This window comes from Rhinolophus sinicus, chromosome 17, assembly GCF_057876585.1.
Source record: "Rhinolophus sinicus isolate RSI-liver-muscle chromosome 17, RSI-T2T, whole genome shotgun sequence".
Taxonomy (NCBI): domain Eukaryota; kingdom Metazoa; phylum Chordata; class Mammalia; order Chiroptera; family Rhinolophidae; genus Rhinolophus; species Rhinolophus sinicus.
Genome location: NC_142517.1, coordinates 168,502,505 through 168,528,765, shown reverse-complemented (window position 1 = coordinate 168,528,765; position 26,261 = coordinate 168,502,505). Strand labels below are relative to the sequence as shown.

The 26,261-nt window shown below is 34.1% G+C and overlaps 2 protein-coding genes across 3 annotated transcripts in view; one reads left to right on the top strand and one right to left on the bottom strand.

The window, feature by feature from the left end:
- The window catches only part of CERKL (CERK like autophagy regulator), a 109,789-nt gene extending 90,195 nt beyond the window's left edge, over positions 1–19,594 (top strand). For both annotated transcript variants that reach the window (XM_074338823.2, XM_074338817.2), the window contains 9 exons: positions 2,844–2,986; positions 8,343–8,417; positions 9,205–9,382; positions 9,462–9,521; positions 10,116–10,141; positions 10,237–10,345; positions 12,340–12,436; positions 17,879–18,057; positions 19,011–19,594. In XM_074338823.2, the coding sequence (XP_074194924.2) occupies positions 2,844–2,986; positions 8,343–8,417; positions 9,205–9,382; positions 9,462–9,521; positions 10,116–10,141; positions 10,237–10,345; positions 12,340–12,436; positions 17,879–18,057; positions 19,011–19,092 (949 nt within the window). In that variant the 3' untranslated portion in view covers positions 19,093–19,594. The remainder of the gene's footprint in view (positions 1–2,843; positions 2,987–8,342; positions 8,418–9,204; positions 9,383–9,461; positions 9,522–10,115; positions 10,142–10,236; positions 10,346–12,339; positions 12,437–17,878; positions 18,058–19,010) is intronic.
- The window catches only part of ITGA4 (integrin subunit alpha 4), a 95,088-nt gene continuing 88,098 nt past the window's right edge, over positions 19,272–26,261 (bottom strand). The window contains exons 25-28 of the mRNA XM_019752831.3: positions 25,622–25,741; positions 23,125–23,223; positions 22,627–22,746; positions 19,272–21,973 (exon numbers count right to left, since the gene is read on the bottom strand). Of these exons, the coding sequence (XP_019608390.3) occupies positions 21,872–21,973; positions 22,627–22,746; positions 23,125–23,223; positions 25,622–25,741 (441 nt within the window). The 3' untranslated portion in view covers positions 19,272–21,871. The remainder of the gene's footprint in view (positions 21,974–22,626; positions 22,747–23,124; positions 23,224–25,621; positions 25,742–26,261) is intronic.

Here is a 26,261-nt window from a genome sequence, read left to right as displayed (position 1 = left end):
AAAAGAGTAGGACTAGATACATAGACTTGAAGCAGTAACAGTTGAATTTATTTGGGTGAATAGGATTAAGCTAATCTATAGCTCTTATGCAATTATAAATATACTAATGTTTTCCTATTTTGTTTTGCAGTGTTTTTATTTGATTTTGTTGAGTTATAGACTTCTTTGTTAATTCCACCACTAATGAGACCCACAATAATTTAGACATTATTTGGCTAACATTGACATTTTATCACATTAACCATGATATTTATATAACAAAGGTGAAAAAAACATGTATCTCTTTTCCAAAAATAAATAAATAAAAAATCCAATAATTTATTAAATATTTGAAAGATGATCTTGGTTGATAGACAAATACACAATCACTCATTTAAATATTTTTCTTTTTACTTTTTATAAAGAGGAATAAGATATTAGCCCCCAGTTGTACTTTTCTGGACAGAATCATTCTACTTAGGTTTATGGCAAGAAGGAGTTTACTTATTCTCAAAACATAAAATGTACCACATGCAAAAGATGAGTTACTCTGAGGTTTATGTTTTAGGGTAACTCTTAACTGTTGTTAAGGTAACTTCTTTTAAAAGTTTTTTTTTTTTTTTTCCTTGTAGTATCCAGACTCTTGTGATTTGTTAATGTGAAGTATATTCCCTAAGTTGAGTAAACTATACCTGGAGATGAGCTTAATGATCTAGTGGTTGTCAACATGAATAAATATATTCCTTCCTAACTCAATTCCATATTGGTTATACTGGTAAACTGATTTTCAAAATAATAAAAGTCTCATAGAGTTATTTTTGTATACAGGAAAGGAATATATTTTTAATGATAGTGCAGTCTCTAAGGCCAGATTGTCTTGTTTCAAGTTGTCTTTCTATCACTTACTATGGTATGACTTTGGAAAATCGACCTAATCTTTCTATGCTGTAGTTTCCTAATCTGTAAATTGAGGGTAACAGTACCTATTGCGTCCAGTTATTCAAATTAAATGAGTTAATATACTGAGAGGAGTGCCCAGTACATAGTAATTATTCACTATATGTTACTTTATTGTGGTAATTATTGTGATTTGTTATAGTTTCTAAACATTTTACACAGAATGTGTTACGGTAAAATTTCAAAGGTTGTTGTAGCAGAGCACGTTGGTAGAAAAGCCATCTCTATTAACTCTAGCAATGAATTCACATGCACATGATGCTCTAACTGGAGGCAGGATTCCAGGGGTCAGATGCTGCCATACTGTGTGGAAGTCAAGTCCTGGATGCTAAGTTAGATGCTTTGTTGGATGACTTCACATGTTCCTTTTAGGCCACACACACCTTAGCAGGTAGACAGACCTGGATCTGGAAGTTATAAGCTGATTGAATGTTTGAAAATCTCATAGAGCTCTTTAAAATCATACAGATAAGGTTTAAATCAAAACTTCGCTTCCCCATTTATGAAGATGAGGCTAATGCCTACTTTACAGAATTCTAAGGATTTAACGGAAAAGAGCCAATGTATCATTTGACATAAAATTTGGCCCTTAGTAGATATAATCACTTTACTCTGAATCAGCGGCCACAATGTGAACCCCTGGGATCAGTTCACAAATGAAATAATACCCCTAGCCAAAAATGACCTGGGTCATACTGCATGTCCTGGAGTCTCTTCTAAATAGAGTGGACCTGGATTACCCAGGATGTGTGCGGCCAGAGGGCTAAACCTCAGCGAGGTGCAGGGGCTGGTAGACAGAGCTAGGTGGAAGAACTTGATGGAAAAAGTTCCCTCAGCCTCTGAATTCACCAACCTATGGAGTTTCCTAAACAGGGAAACAGTAACCCCTGCTGATTGTGGCCTGTTTTGTTTGGCACATAAATTTTTAAATACATAGAATGCAAGCTGCTAGTATTTACAAGTCAGGAGACTCACCCCAAAACCAGGACCCGTGGCTTCTCTAGAAAAATTAAAAGATGTGGTCCTCTAGGCCTGCCTCCCGCTGAAGAGTGGGCGGGAGCTGAGAAGTGCCTTTCCTTTAGACTGAGCTACTCTCTCACTCCTCCTGGGCCCTAGCAGGCCTTGAGGTGTGACACCTGCTTTCAATAACACAAAATCTTCTTTTTGGGAAAACGGGTGATTTTGCTACTTAAGATTATTTTGCTTCTTTTAAATACAAATGATTGTGAAACAAATTTCTAATATGTTATATATTACTTTCATGGAGTCCCATCTCCACCTCTCTATAGTCTGTTTATCATGAGGCATTAAAAAAGATTAGCAGTACTGAGTAGGGTCAAAGGGTAGTAACACTCATTTTAAAAGTGCCACATAGCAATAATGTCCAGGAGATGATAACCAGTTTAGGTCTGCAATGACTACATTCATATACTGATGATAATTAACAGTTCCTTAATTTAAAGCTTCATATTTAACATGATTTTTATTGCTGTCTGTCTTTTCAGGGCTGTATTGAAAAATTAGAATTTTATGACTTTGCTTTCCATTAGTGAGATGAATTGCTTATGACTATGAACACAAACAAAATGAGAATAATATGCTTTTGGATATTAACAGAGCTAAATGCAGGTCAGATGTGAATTCACATCTTCAAATGTTTTAATGCCTCTTAACCCATTTAAAAATATTCTGTCTATGTGGTATCATCTAGGTATGATATTCCTGAAATCAACGTGACCAGTGCAGTGTTAGTCTTCTTGTCCATGGGCATATAGTAAAATGTTTGAAGGTGCGTGTGAGTAATCATGCACATAGAATATATAAGATTACTATTTTAAAGTATAGATTTCATTATTATTAATCATTTTGAAGTCTTGCATTCTTTTACTTAATTTCTTCCTTTCTAGTATTGTCTGTGTTGGTGGAGATGGATCTGCCAGTGAAGTAGCCCACGCTTTGCTTCTTAGAGCCCAGAAGAATGCTGGCATGGAAACAGACAACATCCTGACTCCCGTCCGAGCACAGCTTCCACTTGGTTTAATACCAGCAGGCAAGGAAGTGGCTGTGAATTTGCTAAAAGAACCTCTCCTTCTATTGTCCTATCTTTCCCTCTTTTACTTCCTAACCTAGACAGTGTAACGTAAGAGTTAAATGCACAGATTTTGAATTTCAAAGACCCAAGCTTAGTATCTCCACTAGCAAATGTGACACTTGGACAAGTTAATTTCTCTGAGCCTCATTTTTCTAATCTATAAAGGATAACACATAATATTCACTTCATTACAACTTTATTGTAGTATTAAATTAGGTGGTATATGTGGAGGGTTTAATGCATAGTGAACCAATCAATAAATGGGGTTATTATTATTCTACCTTCCCATATAAATTTCTAATGATCACAAAGTTCCATATATGAAATTTCAAAATAGGGCACTCCAGTCAAAGTGCTTATAATTCCATATGAGGTAAAATATGGTTATCACGAGAATTGAAGTATAAACAGGTAACCTTGAAAACACCAAAATGGTTTATTCTGATTTATCCTAGTATCTCCAGCAACTAGGATAGAATAGAACATGACACAGTGAACACTCAATAATTAAGTTTATTAAGTGAATGAATGTAAAGATGTTATAGAGTAAGTGACACTTGAATTAGGCCTAAAAATGTGTTGGGTAGGATTTGGCCTAAAAAAAAAAAAAAGAGAGAGAATGAGTTCTTTTCTTGGCAGCAAAAATAATAAATGACAAGGCAGAACTCAGAAGTGTGGAGAAACAGGAAGCGGACCATTTCTTGGGTGATAAAGCTGTCCAAATAGGCCCAAACTATGGTGACTCCTGGGTGCCACAGGAAGGCATCTAAATGGTATTTGATAAAAAATAGGGAACAATGGGAGGTTTAGAGCAAGGGAGCATCCTGTTAGGAGTCTGTTCCAGGAAGATTCGTGATTAGGGAAAGGGGATAGGAGAACATGGAGGTTAGAGGCACAGAGAACAGCTAGAGCAACACTGGGATCGAGAAAACAGGGGATCCAGAAAAGAGGAAAACATCTTTTGCAAGTTTATGAGATACAAGTCACTCCTCCGAAACTATTTTTTAAACCAACAATAGTGAAGGAAAGTGATTATTTCTTTTCATTTTGAAAACATCACACATTATCTCTTGAAGAAAAGCAGAAACAATTATTCTTTCCTATGAAAATAGAAAATAATGCACATGGTTGAAAAACAAATTCAACAGTTTATCCATTTGATGACCACATTCATTTAGTATGGATTTCAGTATATGTAGTATTGTTAATTCACAAAGACAAAAGATACACAAATGCCTTTTTAGAGTATAAAGTCTTTCATACAAAGAAGAATTTAAAAGAAGAGGGATATTCGGCTATTATCTTGATAATTGTAAAACATATAGAGAAAATTCTGTGTTGGTTTTTAAGTACAACAGAACAAAATAACTTCATCTCAGAAAGAAAGAAAGATGCATTTGGGACTAGCCACTGTGACCCTTTGGTGTCATTTTAGTGGCTCTCTCTATAATGCACAGTGGATAGGCTTAGGTCGCCATTGCTTTTCATTAGTACTTACACTCCTGAGGTCACTCATTAATTGCTGGGCATCAAAAGTGGAAAGAAGGGTGTCCCCAAAGATATGCATTGACAAAGTGAATAGTTAGCTAGAAAAACGGGTGGCTATACTTATCTGTTTAATATGTAACTCAGATTTTCTAAAGGAATACCACTGAGTTTTATCATTATTGTACTTTTTAAGCACATTTCTGAGCTTGAAAGCACTTTCTAGATACAGTAGATATGTGGAGATGCCATTTGAATACTTTTTGTTTAGAAGATATAGCCTGTTGCCAAAACTCAGGCCATTGCCTAGGAGTTTCAACTTATGGATTCCATCTAAAGGAGGAGCAAGTCATGTGCAGGATGTATTTAACATAAGGACTCTGTCTACTTGGGGCTTTGACAGAGAATGAAGACAAGAGCTAGGCAGGAAGTTTCCAAGCTGAACACAGAAGACAATCTGCCTTTGAAGCCATTTGCCTCCCGGAGAGAGAGACCCAGAGGGAGACTGTTTAGTGAATTACTACACTGAGCCAACAGACTAAGCTGCTGAATTATGGTCAGACTCAAATGGATCAGATGTGGAGAAGCCTATATTTGAACTGCTGGTTATTAGCAATGGTGTTTGTTGCTATGGGAACTGGTGCTAAGGAACTATACAGAGAAATTTTGATTAAAGGGCGTGTGTGTGTGTGTGTGTGTGTGTGTGTGTGTGTGTGTGTGTGTCTGTGTGTCTATGTGTCTGTGTGTGGTATGGGGATGGGGGGGAGGATAGAGGAAAAAGCCTGAGAGGACATAAAAATAAAAAAAGCAATCCAGTTGTTGTAAAACAAGACTCAATCCATATACTGATGGCTGCAAACCATATATTCCTATAGAGTTTGCATAAATAAAGTCATGCTTTCCAATTAATTTGAGGAAAATAAAACGTTGCCAAGGGACTATTAATTTCTATATTTGAGGCAAACAACCAAAGTGTAGGTATAGTTTTCATGAGAATTTTAGATATGCTTGACTAGGAAGTCATTACATCACATTTATCTGTTTAGATGTGGGAGACATTAACGGCCTTATGAATATTCATGGTGTCTGGTTAATTAAGTTAATTGTTCTGCAGAAGTGCTTGCACTTCCAAGGACAATTTTTTCTTTTTTTCTTTTTGCCTCCGTAGTTTCTGCGTGGTATTTCTGCCTGGTACAGCTTTACATGAATTGCTACTTCTGTCCTTACTCTGTATTTTGCACATTTTAACAGGTCTGGGGAGGTAGTGGTGAAAAAGTTGCTGGTAAAATTAAGAAAAATAGCTTTTCTGGCTAGTTAAAATGTTTACCTAGAGGTAGAACATTTATAGTTTTTGTGAGAATGCTAAAATTACATAGTTGTTATTTACGTGAGCAGCATGTTCTTTTGGCATGTAAACATCTTTTCAGATGGATCATATTTTGTTTCAGGAAACTGTACTCTATCTTTTAGAGTATCCAAACAAAAATATAGACCAATCTATAGTTTTATAATGTTAAAACTTACAATTTTCAATTTATAATTTACATCCACTTTCCTCATGAATTTTTAAGTCTGGGTATAAAAAAAGAACATTCTTAAGGACTAAGGTACAGGCTAATCAGAGTGGAAGATGACTAATTTTCTGACTTCTGGTCATGCCTATCATAACTGCCAAGTTCAAGGGAATTGAGAAAAAGTTGCAAAGCCTGAGAACTATAAAAATTTAAAAAAGTGATCTCTAGCATTCTAAAAGCATTTGTGCTTGGGCATGCTTGGCATACTTCAAACTCACAGGGAATAAACAGTCTTCATTTTCTTGAGTCATGATATGTGTCATTCTCTATTGCACATGACAATACATTATGCTTTTTAATAGCTTTTCTAGAGGAATGCTTTTATGGCTACTCCTAATTAACCATGGAAGAAATATGGCTCATGGCATACTGGAATCCATTGATAATCCTAAATATCTCACTCTAATTATCTGGCCCCCTCCAAAACCTTTACCATAAATCTGACTGGGAAGCAAAATCTATTGATCTGTTTCCTCTCCTCCTGCTCCACCCTGACCCATTCCAGATTCATTAGCAATTAGATGTCCATGGACAGGCTGTAGAGGGTCAAAGGATTATTAAAAAGGCCTAGATAGTGGACTCGTGGGTAAAAATCCACTGAGTAACAGGTTTCTGGACTACTTGTTCTCAAACCCTGGGACACATACAAATCACCTTGAGAACTGCTAAAACATGGACACCTGGGCCTTACTTCCAGATATTCTGATTCCATGGATTGTGGGTAGAACCCAGAAATTTGCCTTTTGAACAAGCTCCCAGGTAATGTTGATGTTGCTGATTCCTGGACCATGCATTCTAGAAGAGTACCTGTACAAGTTACGGTGCATACGCATAACCTGAGGACCTTATACAATGCAGATTCTTGACTCAGCAGGTCTGGAGTGGGGCTTGATAGTCAATATCTTAATAAGCACCCAGGTATTGTCATTGCTGCAGGACTGTGAGCCATATTCTGAGGAACAAGTGTCAGAGCATGACTTGCCATTTGGTATATCAATTGGAACCAGTTTACCAGTTGGTTGAGGTGGATTTTTCTTTGCATTGGTATTATTAGAGATCTGGAAATCATTAACGTTTAGATATATACGTCGCTAATGATGATGATGATTTTTACAACAATCTTGGTTGATAATGTCTGACTTGCCTCGGCTTTTCCAGGTGAGCATACCAAGCGTGCATCAGTTCAGAGAGACACACATTGAGGAGATTAACATTTGGCCGCACAGGAATGTTCCTGATGAACAAGCCCAGGGGACTAGCCTTTGCCTTGATAGCTGGAGGACACAGCACATCCTTGTTTTCACAGCCCTCAGCTCTTACTGCGTTTCTTTCTCATATTCTTTAATTCAAGAAAAATTATAGCTTCTTAATTTTAAATTCTATTTACCTCCTGGGAATGGCAGAGGCTAGCTAATATTTTCCCCTTTGGAAGCAGGTCTTTACCGCAAGCTCTCAGAGACAAAAATGAGTTCTTTATTTCTGTAGATGGGAAAAATTTATGTGGCTGTTAAATTATTTTAATGATTACAAAAATCAGAAATCTTTAGTATCTCAATAAGGTTTTCATACATGGCAAAAACCTAGAATTAAATATTTTCTTTATCTAGGATGCTATTTGTCAGACAATAGAGAGGAATACCCATTTGGATGAGAGCCTATCTCTTAAGAGTTATTAAATGTCTTTTGTACTTTGTAGTGATTTTGTATTTTTTCTCAGTTATTTGGATTTTATTATTAATGCATGTATTTGTCTCTGCCTTCCAGAGACACCCTTCTGCTGTTGCTGCTTGTTTGCTATAGAAGTTGGAAGCCCATTTCTAAAAGTTGGATGGAATAGAATTTGCCATAGCTAGTATTTTTTTGGTAGAAAATAGAAATTCATGATGGAAAAAGCTGTGAACAAGGAGATACTTTTATAAACTATTTAAAAAAATTTTTAAGTTGTTTAAAGATTAAACAATTCAGTAACCATTTTATGTACATCTAAGCTGCGAATGAAAAGTTATAAATGTCCTTTAATTTTTTCATCTGAACATTACACACTGACACCTGTATAAAGTAGAGCAAATGGTTAATTTAAAACATATACTAGTGGGGGTGGCCTGTTAGCTCATTTGGTTAGAGAGTGGTGCTAATAACACCAAGGTTGCTGGTTCGATCTCCACGTGGGCTACTGTGAGCTGCACCCTCTTTACAAAAAACACAAAAAAACTTGTACTACATTAATTGTACATATTTTACAATTGATTTGGCAGGCTCTACCAATGTACTAGCACATTCTCTTCATGGAATCCCTCACGTGGTAACTGCAACTTTGCACATTATACTGGGTAAGAATTCTTTCAAAGAAGTTCTCGTGTTGTAAGGAAGTTTTTATATTTATATAAGGCTACTTTATTTCTGTCAGACTTGCCTGAGAAAAGACAGATTCTTTGTCTCTCAAAGCAGAGAAATGTTTGACTAAAACCCAAAAGTCAGGCAACGCTTAACTATTTGGACTGCTAATCTTTGCAGAACACAGGTGCTCTAAAGAGCAGTAAATGAAGTTTTGCTATAATCTTGACAGAAAAAAAATGTATTGTAATGTTTAAGATCACAATTTTATAACCAGATTAAGAAAATCCATGCATACTACTTAAGTATATCAGATACTATTGTTTGATTGTACCATGATTCTAGGGATAGGATTATATTATTAAAAGAGAAAAAAAGCACAAGATAACATTTTTTCACCCAGTGTACATCCATTAGATCTTTTATTATCCCTATTGAGGGAAAGCATATAAACTCAGATAAATGAAATGTAAAATGGTTAAATCTGAGTTTGCTTTGCACATGTAATTCAACTTCACTTCTTTAACCATGCTTTATATGAAACAGCAGTAAGCTGCAAAATTTACTGCTTTGTGCTTTTCCCCCTAGTACCTGAAAAACTTACAAATGGCTATTTGAGTAGTTGTAGGTAAAGAGAGATGAAGGCAAAGCAAGGATATTCATTATGATATAAAGTAGCTTGAGATCTTCTTCTAAAAGTAAATAAGTATGCTCTTTTCTGTTTGCCATTTCGACAACTGGCCTGACTGCACTCACTGACTAACATTCAATATAATATTCAAGGGCATCTACAACCAGTCGATGTCTGCACCTTCAGCGCCACTGGCAAGCTTCTTCGCTTTGGGTTCTCAGCCATGTTTGGCTTTGGTGGAAGAACTTTGGCTCTGGCAGAAAAACATCGATGGATGTCCCCTAACCAACGGAGGGATTTTGCTGTAATTAAGGCACTAGCACAACTTAAGTGAGTCTTTTTATTCTTAAACCAAAAATTGCATATCCCAAGTCGGCGACTCTTAATAACAAATTTCATTATATTTTAGGCCAGAGGACTGTGAAATATCATTTTTACCATTTAACAGTTCTCAAGATTTACAACAAAGGTAGGTGAAAAGCTCAAAGTAATATGTACATCAGTATCTTTCTTTAAAGCCTAAAAGAGTTTAATATAAACAATTTATTGGGATGGGATCTTTGGTTGTTTTTCTAACATACTAATGAAGAATATAGAATCATGGGGTCTTACAGATTCTATTAGGCCATGTAGTTTGGTTTCTGTCTTCAGAAATAACCTTTAATTCCATCCTTCCATCCATCCAACAGCTGTTTATTGAGTGCCTGCTATATGCAGGCACTTTGGATACAGCAAGGAACCAAAAAAAGCAAACAAAACCCTTAGTTTCTGCCCTCATAAGAGTGACAGTCTAGTGTAGAATACAAATATTAATCAAAGTGACACAAAGGAAGTACTTTAGTCTTAAAAAAATGAAAAGCAGTTTTTACTGACGATGCTAATTTTAAATGAATTAATACAACATAATGTAGTAAAGGATTGTTCACATATTTTTACTTTCTGTCTAATTTAAGCAAATAGTTAACATATGTAATATTGGAGTCTATAATTTCCTCAAACTTAATGGATGATGTTTTTGTGTGATTTTTTTTCTTGTTTATTTATTTTGTTTTGTTCCTTTTAGGAGGGCACGGGGATCTCCCAAATCTGGTGAGTCTAAAAGTACCTCCTTGAGAACTGAGCCAGATTCGATTGACATTTTGCTCTGGTCAAGTAAAGTAACCGATCGCTTCCATTACCTTTAGACTGTAATGATCGGTGGCAAATGATCCAGGGTCAATTCCTGAATGTCAGCATTATGGCAATTCCTTGCCTGTGTTCAGTGGCACCTAGAGGTTTGGCACCTAATACCAGGTTAGTAGCATTTTTATTGAATCATTGATACTTTTCTGTGAATCATAATTTTCTTACAAAATACTCTCCCTAACTCTTGGCTAGCCTAGAATATTATGAAGAGGTTTTTCTCTCCTTGACTATGAAATAGAGATTTTAAGGGATTTAAGGGATCAGAGTAGGTTCACAACTGTTAAACTGGAAAAATTATCAGACAATCACTCTGATTTTTTAATATCACAGGCTAAAATAACATTTCTTGGGTTTTATTGACATGATTTTATTATGTTATTTTATGTCTACTTTGCTTACTTTATTTATGTTTATTTACCAGTTGAGAACATTGTATTTAATTCTGGTATTTCTTATGACTGTCTCTACTTTCCAATTTTAGTACAGACATAAATATTCTTAGCATGAAAAGCATGCATGTGTGTATATTCGATACCTTGAATCAAAGGGAACATTTCAGTTATACTTAGTGTGAGTAGTGGTGCATATGAATCTACTGCCCACATTTTTTGTAAAATATCATAAGGTATTTTATATACTGTTTTGTGGAATAAAGTATATTCCATTTCTTGCATATTGTTTTCAAGTGCATGTCCATTATTAGTCTGAAAATATTTCTCTCCTATTCTGTAGAGCATAGAAGGAAGGACCATGAATTTTGTGTACTATAGTCAAATCTAGATTTTCCCTGGAGGTGGAATTAAAAAGTGACTTATGTACTTTGGCAATTTATAACATTATTTTAATGATTAGTTTCAACTTTCCTGCAAAATATTTAACTAGAATGATTAACATCTAGCAAAAGGGATTGGTCTTAAGTTTTTTTCCTTGGCAATTGACATGAAGGTAATAAACAGGGAAATATCTGAAGTTAGAGAAGAAAAAGATAGTTATATTTATGCCAAGCACATATGGTGTGTTCTGATTAATAGTAAGTATTGAAAAGTTGAATATAAAATGCTTTTCATGTTTATGAATAAAAATTAAGCAATTGAGAAAAATAAAGGCTGCACAAAACACTGCTCTGAACATTTTGGTGCTGTTTATTTTCAGTTGGGAAGAGATGGCATGATAAGTCAAAGGAGCGTGGGACCCTGAGAATTAAGAGCTCTGGTTCCAGTCATTATTTTTCTCTGTGTGCCTTTGAACAAATCACTTAAACTTGGGGACTTCTTTTTCTGCTACATAAACTGAGTAAATGATAAATAATCTTCAAGGTCCTTTACAACTCTAACTTGAACTTCTGTAAGATTTAAAGAGCTCTTTTTAAAAATTTTGATGTTATTTTTGGAATTAACTTTATATTTGCACTGAAATTGAGCTAGAAGTCATGTGCATGTATTTCAGCAAACTGCCTTGTAAAGCTTGATACATTTGTGAGTGGCTTTTTGGACACTAAACCGCACAGTAAATTTTCAGTCTCTATATTGAACAGTTATGCAAGATTAAAATGCTTGGTCATTTAACTGAACATGTGTGGCAGCAGTTGTTCGTTTCATGTCATCCATCCCAGGGCCACTTTGATTTAGTGTCCTGTGGCCCTTAGACCTGACTATAAATAAATATTTAAATCCACTTGAGACTTTAGAATGTGTTGAACTATTTGTTTTACGGCTTATTAACTATTAACTATATTAACTGTTTTATAACACATCTTTTTTAACAAAACATGTGGTTTCACATTTAGAATCTTTAAGTAAATGCATTGGATTTTAAATTATGTCGCTATATGGATAGGATGTATAATGGATCATTTTATAAAAAGCCCTTAACATAAGAGCTTGCTGAGAAGGAAGCCAGTTGTTTAGTAAAACCAATTTGAAAGGCTATGTCATTTAAAAATAAAACAACAAGATAAGATTTAAGAATTTTAAATAAATTTAATATGATTTATCTATCTTGCCTAAAACTTCTAGTAAGCATATTTGTTAGAAGGATTGATACAGAATCATTTCTGATGTAATGTCTTAAACTTAATGTCAAATACAAATATTTAATTTCAGATTAAATAATGGAAGTATGGCTCTTATAATTGCACGAAACACTTCTCGACCAGAATTTATAAAACACCTGAAAAGATATGCCAGTGTTAAAAATCAGGTATAGTAAATTATTTTCATTACTTATGTGCAAAGCTATTAATCATGGGCAGAAATATGCTGCAAGAGTTGACATCAAGTCCTGCTTCATAAAAAGCCTTTATTTTCTTCTTAGTACATTAATATTTATTTTTTTCAATCTGTGCTTCCTCCAAATTTTCAAAATCATCCACCAATACTAATATAGATTCGCCTTTTGTGAGCTATGGGTTGGTGGTTATATACATTTATTTTGTTTGTTTGTGAAATAGAAAATTTAGAGTTATATTGACATATTAAATAAATTAAGGATAAAATGACGTACTCGGGCTGTTCTTCAATGAAAAAGTAGTGAAATCTGAGATTTTTAGCCTTCTTAGTTTTATGGTAGCAGACTTTCTCTAAAGTTAGGACCTTTAGAATTACCTGCTATTTATTTACAGACTTGTCTATCTTCATTGATTGAAATAGAGTCACAGATAAATATTTAAAAATATATCACTTGTATGCAGATAATTATTTTTTATTCAAAACTGAAATGTGTGGTGATGTTTGTGGGTATAGGAAGACAGACAGACAAATATACATAGATGATCGATAGACAGAAAAAATATTTCCACTGAAGGGATTTGTTTTAAAGAGAAGCAGTAACTACGTATCACAAGCCAAATTCTTTTGGCAGATATGTTGACTCAATTATTAGGAAACTTATCCTGTAAATAAGTGAATTTCTGAAATTGTGAGTCTTGAAGTACATAGGCATGGTTGTGAAACCCTGAACTCTCACACCTTCTTAAAAGTATAAAATTGTGCCTGGATGTTGTTGGGAGAGAGCACGTGGGAGGAGGAGGAGAGTAAATCCAGGCAATGACCAGCAGCTGACTCTTGCTTACATACATAGCCATTACATGGCTCCCAGTTTTGCGTCTTTATAATTTTAAACTTTCTTTGGCAGCCTTCGTGAAGTTTCAGTTCTCTTCTGACTACACTATTTGAGCAACGTGTATTGAGCAACCAACTGAAATATTTAGGAAATTATACCACAAAAATTAGATATAGTCCCACTCTACTTAAATATAAATCTCTAAGGAGCAAAGTAGACAAAAGCAAATATAAAGTAGGTTGTGAACCCAAGTAATAACTTTATGTATGCATGTTTTGAGAAAGACTGTGACTTATTGATATTTTTAAAGGTATTGTATGATTGTATGCTTTTTCAAATATTACTAAACTTCTAAAGATTAAAACCAATTTAATTATTTTTGTTAATCCAAAACATGTTCAATGTTTTTTTTTTTAGTCAGAAAAATAGAAACAGGTAAACAATATAAAAAGCCCTCAAAATTCCATATTTCAGAGATAATCCTTATTGTTATTTGGTATAAATTTTTTCTAATTGTATTCTATTAAATAATTGAGAATGTAAATTAATATTAACCTTAATGTACGTACCTCATAAGCTCAATATTTATTTTAGGGAGGCATCGCCTTCTCTGAAGTTATTAATAGAAGTTCTCGTTTGGAATTGCCTAAGGGGCAAGTTCCCAAGACAAATTTTTGTAGACATCCTTTTTTTCAATATGAATTTAAAAGTATCAGATGCTTACTGTACAATGAAGACAAAGACATAGTGAATGTAATTCTTTATCTTTAGGAAAATAATTGTTTTTAAAAATGAGATCATGTTATGCAAGATATAATCTGTTTTTCCCATGTACTCTACCAGTCATGTCGTGCTTTTGATGCAAGAAACCATTGTGTGTGTGTGTGTGTGTGTGTGTGTGTGTGTGTGTGTGTGGTGTGGCCCTGTAGGCTTAACTTTGATTGACTCAACTCTTTCCAAAAATTAAAGTCCATGCTACTGCTCTGTAATTTTTTGTGAAGAAATTCTAAAATGTTTTGCATAATGGTGTATATTAAGAATAATTAGATTGATTTCCACGGTGACTACTTTCAAGGAGAGTTAAATTGATACATTATTTGTTAAAAAATTATAGATACATATGTATGTGTGTGTGTGATCACTTTCCTTCATGGTGACATTTTCAAAACTAAATTCATATAAATTATGTAATATTATAAAGATCAGGTAAATGTAAGATTATATAATCTATTGTCGAAACAGTAGTTCTGGACTCCAGGAAGGAAAATGTGGCACTTCAGCCTAAGGAGAGCAGTAATCTAGGTCTCTGAACCATCTTTATCAGGTTGAACTGAATGTTCATATATATTAACTTTAGGACGTATTGAAAACTATAATTTGTGGCGTGACTCGTCTTGCCTTCTCCATCTCTGTATAAAATAGATAGAAAGTAAAAATTACCCTTCAAGTCCTCTCAACTTCATTCTATATCTGGCCTCCATTTTCACTTTCCATACATTTCCACATTCACTTTGACCATTATTTTTGGTATGGAGTTTAAAACCCTTAAATGTGTTTCCCCAGCGACTTGTTTGCAGTCCTCTTGTCATCTCTTGACACCTTCTCCTGGGTAATCTCATGGCCCCCTTTTGTTTGAACGACTATGAGTGTTGCACACTTCCAAGAGTCTACCTTCTCTTCTGACTTGCAGGACCACTATGTCTTCCTGTGTGCTGAGAAAGTTGTACAACTCACAGGCATCTTAAGTCCAGCATGTTCACAGCTGACCTTAACCATCGTTTTCCCTAGAGGTGCTTCTTCTCTGTTTCCCTACACAGGTCAATGGCACCACTGTACTCATCCTGGAGTTACTCTGGATTCTTCTCTCTTCCTCATTCCTCACAGCCTGTCCACCAAGCAGTTCTATTGGTTCTCCTCTTAAATGTTTCTGAAATTTCTCCCTCACCTTAATTCAAATCTAGTTCCTTCTCACTTATAATAGCTTTCTTCTGGTCTTCCTTTTCTCTGGTGTTATCCTCTATACTTCCTTCTAAAGAGATTTTTTTCTAAAACATCCATCTGATTTCTCAGTTCTTCAATGTCTTTCTCATTGTCATCAAGATAATATCTAATTTCCATGGCCCTTTGCATTCTGGCCCTTACTTGTTGCAACCTTACCTCTTGCCCTCCTCTGTCAGATTTCCTGTGTTTTTGTCATTGTATTAGTTCTCTAGAGCTGCCATAAATATTACAGACTGGGTAGCTTAAACACAGAAATCTATTTTTTTCACAATTCCAAATTCTAAAAGTCCAAGAAGGTGTATAAGTAAGGTGTGGTTTCTCCTGAGGCTTCTCTTCTTGGCTTGTTGATGGCTGCCTTCTGGCTGTGTCCTCCTATGGTATTTCCTGTGTGTGTGCACATCCCTGTATCTCTGTGTGCCTCAGGTTCCTCCTCTTATAAGGACATCAGTCATATTGATTTAGGGCCTACCCTAAAGACCTCATTTTAACTTAATCACCTCTTTAAAGACTATCTGCAAATATAGTTAGATTCTGAGGTACTGGGGGTTAGGACTTCAACATTTTAATTTTTAGGGGGACACAATTCAGCCTATAACATTCTATGTCTATCTAAAAAAAATAAGAACAAGCATTTATATATTCTGCAAAATATGTGCCAAAATAGCAGTATTGCAATCAATATCACAATATGCTAAATTTTTGTAGTTGCTTGACTATCACATAGTTCGGGACTTTTTACAGCTGTTGTTTCTTCTCTCCAGAACTTCTTCCCTTCTACTCTGGGCCACACTCACCTGATATCCTGAGCCTCTTTGACTCTTCGCCTCTTCTCAATTATTTCATTTAACTCTGTGTATACACCGTCATGGCACTTACATGTATCACAGTTGTAACTGTTTACTTCTCTTCCTCATCTCCCAAATATATCCTCACACATTATATTAAGCTCTTGACTCCCTGAAGTATCATCTAACAATATCTATGGCTTCATAGGTAATAAATTTGCATGGATGGATGGAGTTTCATTTTGTGATGTAAACACATGAAAACTGATGATTTAAGATAATAGACTTAGTGGTGGTGGCCATCATTTGTTGACGTTCTTTGGCATTCTTCCTGTGTGTATCTGTTGTCACATGGCTCTCCTCTCTTATAAGGACACCAGTCATATTGGATTAGGGCCCACCTGAATGACCTCATCCTAACTTGATTACATCTGCAAAGACCCTATTTCCAAAGGTGACATTCATAGGTACTAGGAGTTAGGACTTCTAGATGTCTTTATGGGGGACACAATTTAACTGATAGTAGCCAGGTATCAATAACTCATTTAAAACTCATTATTTTTACAATGGATGATTATGTGTACAAGTGAATAATTATGTAGAAGTTTTTACAAGTACACAATATGGAAGATGTCTCCAAGGCTTTGAACCTAAGATGGGAAGTCTAATGTAGGCACTGTTAATCATTTTCACGGAGAACTGCTTAGGGCCCTCTAATCAGAACAGCTAATTCCACCATATAACCCTAGTATAATCCACTGTGTAACCCAGTGTATTATACAATATAAACTGTAAAATCTGTTGGACCTTGTTTTCTACATATATAAAATAAGGAGGTTAGGGCAAATATTAGTTTTCTGTCACCTTTTAAAATTCTGTGCTTCATTGAGGTTTATATGTGGAAGGGGAAAAACATGTTGATAATACAAACGGTGCAAAAAAATGTATACACATTTTACGAAAGGAAAAAACTGTATTAAAATTGTAAAATTCAATATATACCGATAACAAAAAATGAATACAAGTCATGTATATACATTTTTTTGGTACCCCCAGTATATTAGGAATAAACCTAATGTCATTTATCTGAAAACTGAAATACAAGTAAATAGTTGCTGTGCATTACCACTAAAAAGTTATTTGGCTGTCTTAGTTATTTCAGAAAATGTATAGTATTTTTCCACTGTAGTTTCCTCATGCAAACAAGAAACATTGAAATCTGAAGGTTGCTTTGCACCATTCTAGAGTAGTCAGTAAGCAAACGCAATTATCTTGCAACTTGTGTCCATCTTTAAAGTGGGGATGAGGCGGGCGAACACCAATGAAAATCACATTTGGTTGACTTTTTTTACCTTCATAAATTTAGACCTAGGTTCCTCCTAATTAAATTCCAAGTGTGAACCTTAAACATTAGAGTTTGCTTTACATCAGCTAAACTAGTTGACAAGTCACTAACCAAGTCAGTGGATTATAGAAATCTGCTATATCAATAGACCAGCACCAAAGATGGTCTTTAAGTGGAAATCCAACAATATCGTTATTGTATATAATTTCATAGACATTTACTATTTGTTGTAAAACAAGTTTCCTAGCTCTAAATGAGCTAGGAAAGCTTCAGAAAAGGAGTTCCTTATTTCAGAGAAACTGGGGATCCCTGGTTATAATTAAAGTTTCAAAGCTATAAAAACATCAGCATGCATATTGATACTTAAGAGAGCACAGTGAACTTCTCTAATTTGCGTTAGAACTTAGGGATAAAGGACAGACCATGATTATTTGTATTTGTTTTATTTAGTTCAATTTTCCATTTGTTGAGACTTATACTGTTGAAGAAGTAAAAGTTTACCCAAGGAATAAAACCGGTGGACGCCATCCAGAGGAAGAGGATCAACCGCATGAAACTGTTTCAGAAGAGAGTTTCCCTTGGAATGTAGATGGTGATTTAATGGAAGCTGCATCAGAGGTCCATGTTAAGTAAGTCTAAGTATTTCACTGCCTGATATGTCCACCAGTTGACACAAAACTAATAGTATAATGGAAGCCGCCTTCTTGTAACTATCAAATGCAGGCAATTGAGATATATATATATAGATAGATAGATAGATAGATAGATAGATAGATAGATAGATAGATAGATAGATAGATAAGATAGAGAGAGAGAGAGAGAGAGAGAGAGAGATGTATATATATCTCAATTGCCTGCATTTGATAGTTACAAGAAGGCGGCTTCCATTATATATATATATACCAAATATACATATGTTATATATACATATATGTTAGTAAATCAGGGAAGGATAAAAAGACAGTTTCAATAAAGTATGACTTTACATTATTCATCAATTGTTATGGAGAGTCAAAGCATTTTCTTTGGTTATGAGTCTGTACACTGGCATTCTGAATTTTAGATAATGCATGTCTTCAGTTTCCATTTTGATTTTTAAAAAATTGATCAAAATCTTATAAAGCCATCTGAGTAGCAGATTGTTACAATTTAATCCCTCAGTCTTTTAAAATTTCCTTTCCCCATAATTAATACTGTAATACTTGGTGTTTAGCAGTTCACTTTTATCAAGTCTTTCCAAAGCATTCAACTTACTTTACATAGGAACAATTTTACATATTATTTAAGTAACAAGAGCAACTGGTATAAACAGGTTTAGAAACATGCAAAATCATCCTTGGTAAGCTTTATGACTCCATGGGCAGAAGTGTGCAGGGACACCCTGGATGGCCCACTAGATGTAAGCTTTCTGTAGGCACAATTGGCTGGGTTTTACAGAAGCAATGGAGAGCATTAGTCAATCAAGGAAGTCAGTTAAGGCTGTATAGTAATTTCTGGTGTTAATTTATCAGACCCCCAAACCCTCAGTAACAGAATGATAGGTTGATGAAATAATCAATTATACCTATTTTATTATTTACAGATTGCACCCGAGACTTATCAGTCTTTATGGAGGAAGCTTGGAAGAAATGAATGATTCCAAAGTAACATGTAATTGTTTATAACAAATGTAAAAACTAGAATATTAATATGAAGGAATATGGTCATGCTTTGGTCACAGATATCCCAGCAGGAAAAATAGTCTTATTTTTTAAAGAAAAAATGACTATTTTGGGTGGTGTTGGAAATTAGCTTCTAGGGCTTTAAAAACACCAAGATATGAAATATACCAAAAATGTGTAAATTCTGGTTTTTGGAAAGTATTTATTGGAACTGAAAGCAAACATTTCATATACTTAAACATCATGATATATCTGTCTTTAACCTAGATAATTCCAAAGTGAAATAATTTGGATTCTTTCACTTTTCAGGATTCGCGCCCATCAATTTTGATGTTAAGTCTCCTAGGCCTGGTACAAACAGACCTCAGAGTTCACAGAAGAATGATTGTCCTAATGTGGTACCTAATCCAGTGAGGTTGAATTTCAAGATTCTATAATTTCAAAATTATACAGCTAGTTAATGATATAACCAGAAATAGAACTATTTTTTTTTTTTTTTTCACAATCTCTCTATACCTAGACCACTTGCCCAGCTCCTCTTTCAAAAAGTTGTTATGGTACCAGTTTTGTGAATATCCTCTGAAAGTTGAAAATTCAGTTGATTTTCTTAAAGTAGTAGGGTTTTAAAATTAATGATACAGGTAATATTAAAGTTTACAACAAATTTTATTTTAAACTATGCAAAATATCTAACTGGGTGGAATCTGGTCCATTAGAGAGCTGTGGTGGGCCTCTTGCTCCTGAAAACCATGTCATCTGGCAAGATAGCACAGTTGTTTTCAATGCATCCAGTAAAATCTGAAATGCTGTCATTTGTGAGTAGGAAAGAACCAAATTTAAATTTCCTCAGGGATCATCCTTAGAAAGCAATTCTAAATTTGGGTTTGATTTTGCGCCAATGATTGTGTAGACATTCTCCTGAACTACTTCGCTTTTTATAATGAAAAAACAAAAATAGCTTCTGCTCAAGAAAATGTGTACTTGAAAGTATATAATTTCTGTTGGCACAAATGGAGTTCCAGAGGTTTCCTGCTCATTGTGATTGGGTTTCACTGCTCAAATGCCTTCACAAATCTCTCTGCATTCCTTCCTTTCCAGCCACAAATCACAGACTGCAGGCTCGTGAATGGATAATTTACAGGGATTAAGCAGTCTGAGGAAGACAGCTGTTGGCAGGGACTTCATGTAAAGTAATATTGTCCATAATAGTTAAAGACTGCCCTCTAATTTATCTATTTGATCACTTCCTATAACAGATTTTCAAAATTTGGCCACAATCTTTGACATATATAAATACAGATTTAGCACAGTTCAGATGAAATTATATTCTACAATCAGCATGTAGCTCATATGCATGAATAAATATTACAGAAAGATCGTATTTGTAAATGTAAAGGCATTTAAAGAAATTATTTAAATCTGGAAACTACTTCATTATAAAAAACTTCTAAAATAACATCATCAAAAACGTAAACTATTTCACTTATCACTAAAACATATAGAAATTTTGATGGTACATTTATAGTCACTGGATACAAGCTAAACCTGTAGTTTTCAATTTACAGTTAAATTTTGTTCTTGCATTTCCATACAAAGAGAATGTTCTTATAGACCTGATGAAACATATTTAATATTTACATTTGAATAGAAAACAATAACATTCAAACAAGTATTTGTCTATTGCTTAATTTGAAAGTATTTTACAGTGTTTCAAATTTGTATGAAATATTGCCCCCTAATCATTGTCTTTGTAGAGCTTTGATTTTTAAAGACTATCAGAGAGGTACAGTTTTCATATTTTATGTATATCAGAGTATTTATACTTCAATTATCATATAGAGTGCAATATTCACAATCTGTTTCAGAATATAAGTTAAACTTCTTAAGCACTGTTGTTTTTAAAAATGAAAAATTTGACTAATGATGGATCCTAGATACCCTTTTTAAAAATGAAAAATTTGACTAATGATGGATCCTAGATACCCTTGATAAAATTGTGTTATAGGAGGACTATAGAAACAAATATTCCTTTAAAAAGTTATGTATATATACAGAAAGAAGAAATCCATAGCTGTATAAACAATAATTACCCAGAAGTCAGCCCATGAAGCTCAAACCAGTGTATAAGTTCAGTCTGAAGTTTTTTCTTCAGTCCTATAATATTCATAGACCACTGAATAAGTGGTTGTTGATCAAAAGCCCATAGGAAGTATATTACAAGTAAAGGTCTTACAAAGGTAAAATATGCTTTAAAGTGACAATAGCCCTGTTAATTCACTAGGAGATTTGGAAACAGTTCTTTGAGAAATTTTGCTAAATACTTTTAAAGAACATATTTCAAACAAGTCTCAAAGATCTATTAGAAATGAGTTATTACATATTCAGTGGAATTTATTTTACTGAAGCAAACACATATGGCAAATATTTCCTTTAAAGGAATAATATATCAAGTCCAAAACTTCTCCAATTGAATTGTTTACTTCCTCAATATGATTCAATTCAGATGCACTTGCAGGATATCGAGGGATTACTTATCTTGAATAAACTGAATGCTTTAGTGTTTTTCTATCCATTTAAGAACTGAAAGAATATCTTTGGATATATTAAATGTTACCTTTGCAGTTGTTTTCTCTCAAAGAGGTAATCATTGCTTGGATTTTTCATTTGCATTAAGACATATGTTACAAGGTTCTGAGTAAAAGTACATCATCGTTTCTTGGAAACACGAATTTCTTTATTATACCTGAGTCTGTTATTAGTTCTCTCATTTTGAAAAAACTCTTTAATCATCGTCATCATTGCTTTTACTGTTAACGTAACTCCAACTGTCTCTTCTGTTTTCTTCTTGTAGGATGGATTTGTACTGTCTTTTAAAGAAGCCAGCCTGAAAGTAACATTGCATAATCACTAGTGAGTAGTTATTGTACTCATCAAATCTATACAGTGAGTCCTCACTTAATGTAGATTGTTTCACTTAAAGTCATAGAACCTATGCATAATGAAAACAATTTGACCACAGGCTAATTGATATACAAGAGTTAAATTCTTTTTTTTTTTTTTTTTTTTTTTTTAAAGAGTTAAATTCTTAACATTATAACGAAACAAAGTTGAATGAAATGATGTTATTCGAGAACCTGCTGTTTGGAAAATATTGGGTTAAAGAGCTTTTATTATTCTTATTACTGCAGGACTTCTCAGTGATACATGCAGATGTTCTCCAAAATTGAAATAATGTGCAGTGTCTCCAAAATGCTTTTTAAAAAATAAGTTATTTTCAACAAATGTTCAAACTATATAACACTAATTTTGAAAGATGTTATCTTTAAAAAAGCACATTTTTCTAGAAGGACTTTGATACTGAAGTTAAGAGAAACACAAGATTAATCCTATCTATTCACTTAGGAATTTTAAAAGTTAACATTAAAAAATACTGAAATATTTCAGTCTAGTAACTTGGGAGTCACAAAATGGCTTTGAGAAAATCAAGGATGGCATTTTCAGTGGTTGAACATTGGTAATTATTAAAGAAAAGCTTACCTTCCACATAACGTATGAAATCAATAAAAGTAAAATGAGTCCAAGTAACAAGCTACTTGCAATAATTGCTATTGTGAATTGACGTTTCGGTCTTTGATGATGTAGTCCTTCAAACAGAACCTACATAAATTAACCAAAAACAAAGAATCGCCAGTTTAAAAACTTGCTCCTATTTCCTTTGAAGCCCCCTCTATGATCTCCAGTAGTATTTAGAACAACCCACCACGTTGTCTTACCAGTTCCAACACAATCGTAGGAAACCTTGGTAACTATTTAGAAGAAACAGTGGGCTTTAGCCTATTCCTCCAAACCATGGTACCACATTCACCTCCTAAAAGAGCTGTGTCATTCTCTCCTTCCAGTTTTGGAAAATGCCAACTCAGTAAAGTATTTCCAGCCCTCCATGACCTAGTCAAAATCTATTTTCCTGACTAAACATCCTAGCAGTATTTTTCCCCCTACAAATCTTAATGTTTCAGTTAAAAAAGGTAATCTTACATGTGCAATATTCTCATCCTTGTTAAGTTCAATAACTTTGGGATTTGGCTCTGGAAAAGCTGTCGCTCTTATTTCAAACTTGAGTGCTGAGGTCTCATCCTGTTTAATAAAAGAAAGAGCATTGTAGCCTGATTCATAGTTTTAGTTCATGAAGACATTAATAGAAATAACTTTTCATGATCCTTACCTACTATCTAGAGGTTTTCACAGTTTATTTTCCCATGTTCACCATTTGTAGTTAATTGCAATGCTTCCTTTGGTTCTAGAGGTACGGTCTTGGTATTAATTTATATGGCATCCTTTTTAAATATTTTTATTAGACACGGCTACTTTGCAGCTAACTTAATTTAAACATTATTTATTAGTTACCAATGTATTTTTCCCTGGATATTGAATTTTTATCCCCAAATAAGACTTTTTTCACCCGATAAACCTTTCTGAAAACTCATTTTGTTTGGGCTTTTTATTTATTTTTTTATCTTTCTCTCAAATGGACAGTCATTTTCTTTTGTTTTAAATTTATTGTGGTGAAATTGGTTAGTAAAATTTTATAGATTTCAAGTGCATATTTCTATAATACATCATCTATACATGGCACTGTGTGTTCACCACCTACAGTCAGTTCTCCTTCCATCATCATAGTGTTGTCATCTTGCTGCTCTAATCAAATACATATAATCTATTTAATATTGTAATGGAAAAATCTGGTACAAATGTTATAGGATTCAAATATAAAATCAGTAGATGAACTCAGCTTTACTATCTAACACAGGGACTTTATAACCCAGAATTCACAGAGGTTGGGAATTTGTGGATGGGCTCCACAGCTAAGGACTTTTTGAAACTGTGCTAAATTGAGATTTTTTTTCATATGTGCATTCATTGGGGTAGATGAGAATATATTTTTGGGTCGGATTCTTAAAGAGCTCTGACTTTCAAGAATTAAAACTACTGTGTACAGGTTATTTAACATTTTGGAGAGAACACATAGAATTTTAGGGCTGAAAATAAATTACATACATAGTTTATCTAGAGCAGTGGTTTCCAACAGGATGATTTCATCCCCTAGAGGACAACTAGCAATGTCTGGAGACAATTTTGACTCTCAGGCCTTGGGAGGTGGTGCTACCAGCATCTAGTGGATAAAGGTCAGCAATGATGTCTAACATCCTACAATGTACAGGGCAGCTCCTGACCACAAGGAATGACCTGGTCCAAAACGCCAATAGTGCCCACTGTTGAGAAACCTGGACTTCGAGCATATGAAACGGCAAACTGCAAAAGTTTAAATAACTTGTTGATCCCATGACTTAATTGTTAGCACAACTGTAACTAAAACAGACATCTCTTACTTCCCTGTCTGGTGCATGTTCCTCTTGACCACCATGTGGTAATTTCAAATATTTCTCCAAACAAACATAGCTACCATTTCATTTAGCTTACTAAGTGCCATGCACTATTACAGTCATACCTCGGAGGTCATGTGGGTTTGGCTCCAGACCACCACAATAATGAGAATATTGCAATAAAGCGAGTCACACAAATTTTTTGGTTTCCCAGTGCATATGAAAGTTATGCTTACACTATACTGTAGTCTAGTAAGTGTGTAATAACTATGTTTAAAAGATGTGCATACCTTAATTAAAAAATACTTTATTGCTAAAAAATGCTAACCATCACCCAAGCCTTTTGGAAAAATGGCACCACTAGACTTGCTGGATGCAGTGTTGCCATAAACCTTCAATGTGTAAAATGCAATTATCTGCAAAGCTCAATAAAACAAGGTATGCCTGTACTAAATGCTTTACAAAACTCATTTAATCTAACATACTTGCAAAAGAGATATTACCCATATTTATCAGATAAGGAAACTGAAGAACAGAACTCCAGATAAAACAAATTTATCTCAAAATACTTTCATAAATATGTATAGTCCTTTCTAGGAGGAAGTCCAAGGTGTATTTAATTATTTTTTAATTCAACCTTTCAAAGTTCATTTTCTTAAAAGTGTTTTTGTTATTGTACATTTGTTTTGCTGTTGATAAACTTTGATGTTTAGTTTGATGTTTGATTTAATTTTATGAAAGACCTAGTTTTACTTCTTAGCCTTTACTTTCTGAGCTCAAGTAAGAAAGCATCATTTAAAATGCTTTGGAAACAACTTTAAAACTATGTGAAATGTGAAGGTAGCCAATTTCTTTGATTCAATCCAGGTTCATAAGCAGTTGGACACATTTTATAAAATAAACTTCTTAATGATTCCATAGTCTATTTTACAGTCTTACTTGTCTATTTAATTATGAAAGCCATGTCATTTAGACAGTGTATTCAGCTGAAATAAAACAGTTTTAGCATTTTACTCCAAATTTTACTCTCATTAGTACCTTCTTAGTTTGTTGTATGCCTCCTTATCTACCGTCCTAGTTCTACAAGACAGTTGAGTTTGCAGATTCTGTAGGAACCTCCGCACAAAGTTGTCATGGGATATGAAACTTACCATTTCTACAATGGATGGCCGGCCTTCCAACTGAATGTGAACACTTGCTTCTTTTCCACTTTCCATTTTCCCCAAATTGCACAAGAAACTTAAACAGTGTGGATCAGCATTTAGGCAGTACTTAAAAAGAATGCAAAAGAGCTACATTAAAATTTCAACATTTTCTTAAAAGATGACTAAAATTTTGCATGGAATGAAAAAATCTGCTCATTTATAAAATTCATCTTGCTAGAAACATGGACTTTAAAGAACTGCTTTCATTAGTGGCATTAAAAAATATCTTAAACAAAACACAAATGTTTGTTTTATAAATTATAACAAAAACCAAGTATTTGAACTGGAGCATGTATTCTCATTCTTCTTATGAATAGAACCGTCTGGGATAGACTTAAAATAAAGACTCCTAATCACAATCTTGCTAAATTAGATGTTCTATGTTCATTGTAAAACTTGGATAATTTGAAGGGTAAGATTGCTTCGTCGTTTTTTTTGGTTTTGTTTTGTTTTTTCCTAAATTGACTAAAATGAAAAAGAGTAAAAATTAATTTCATGACACAAGGCTGTTCTGCTGAAGATAGCATCTTGGTCTCCTAAAGGGTCTGGAACAATGTCTGGTAGACATAAAATGGGCATTTGTTAG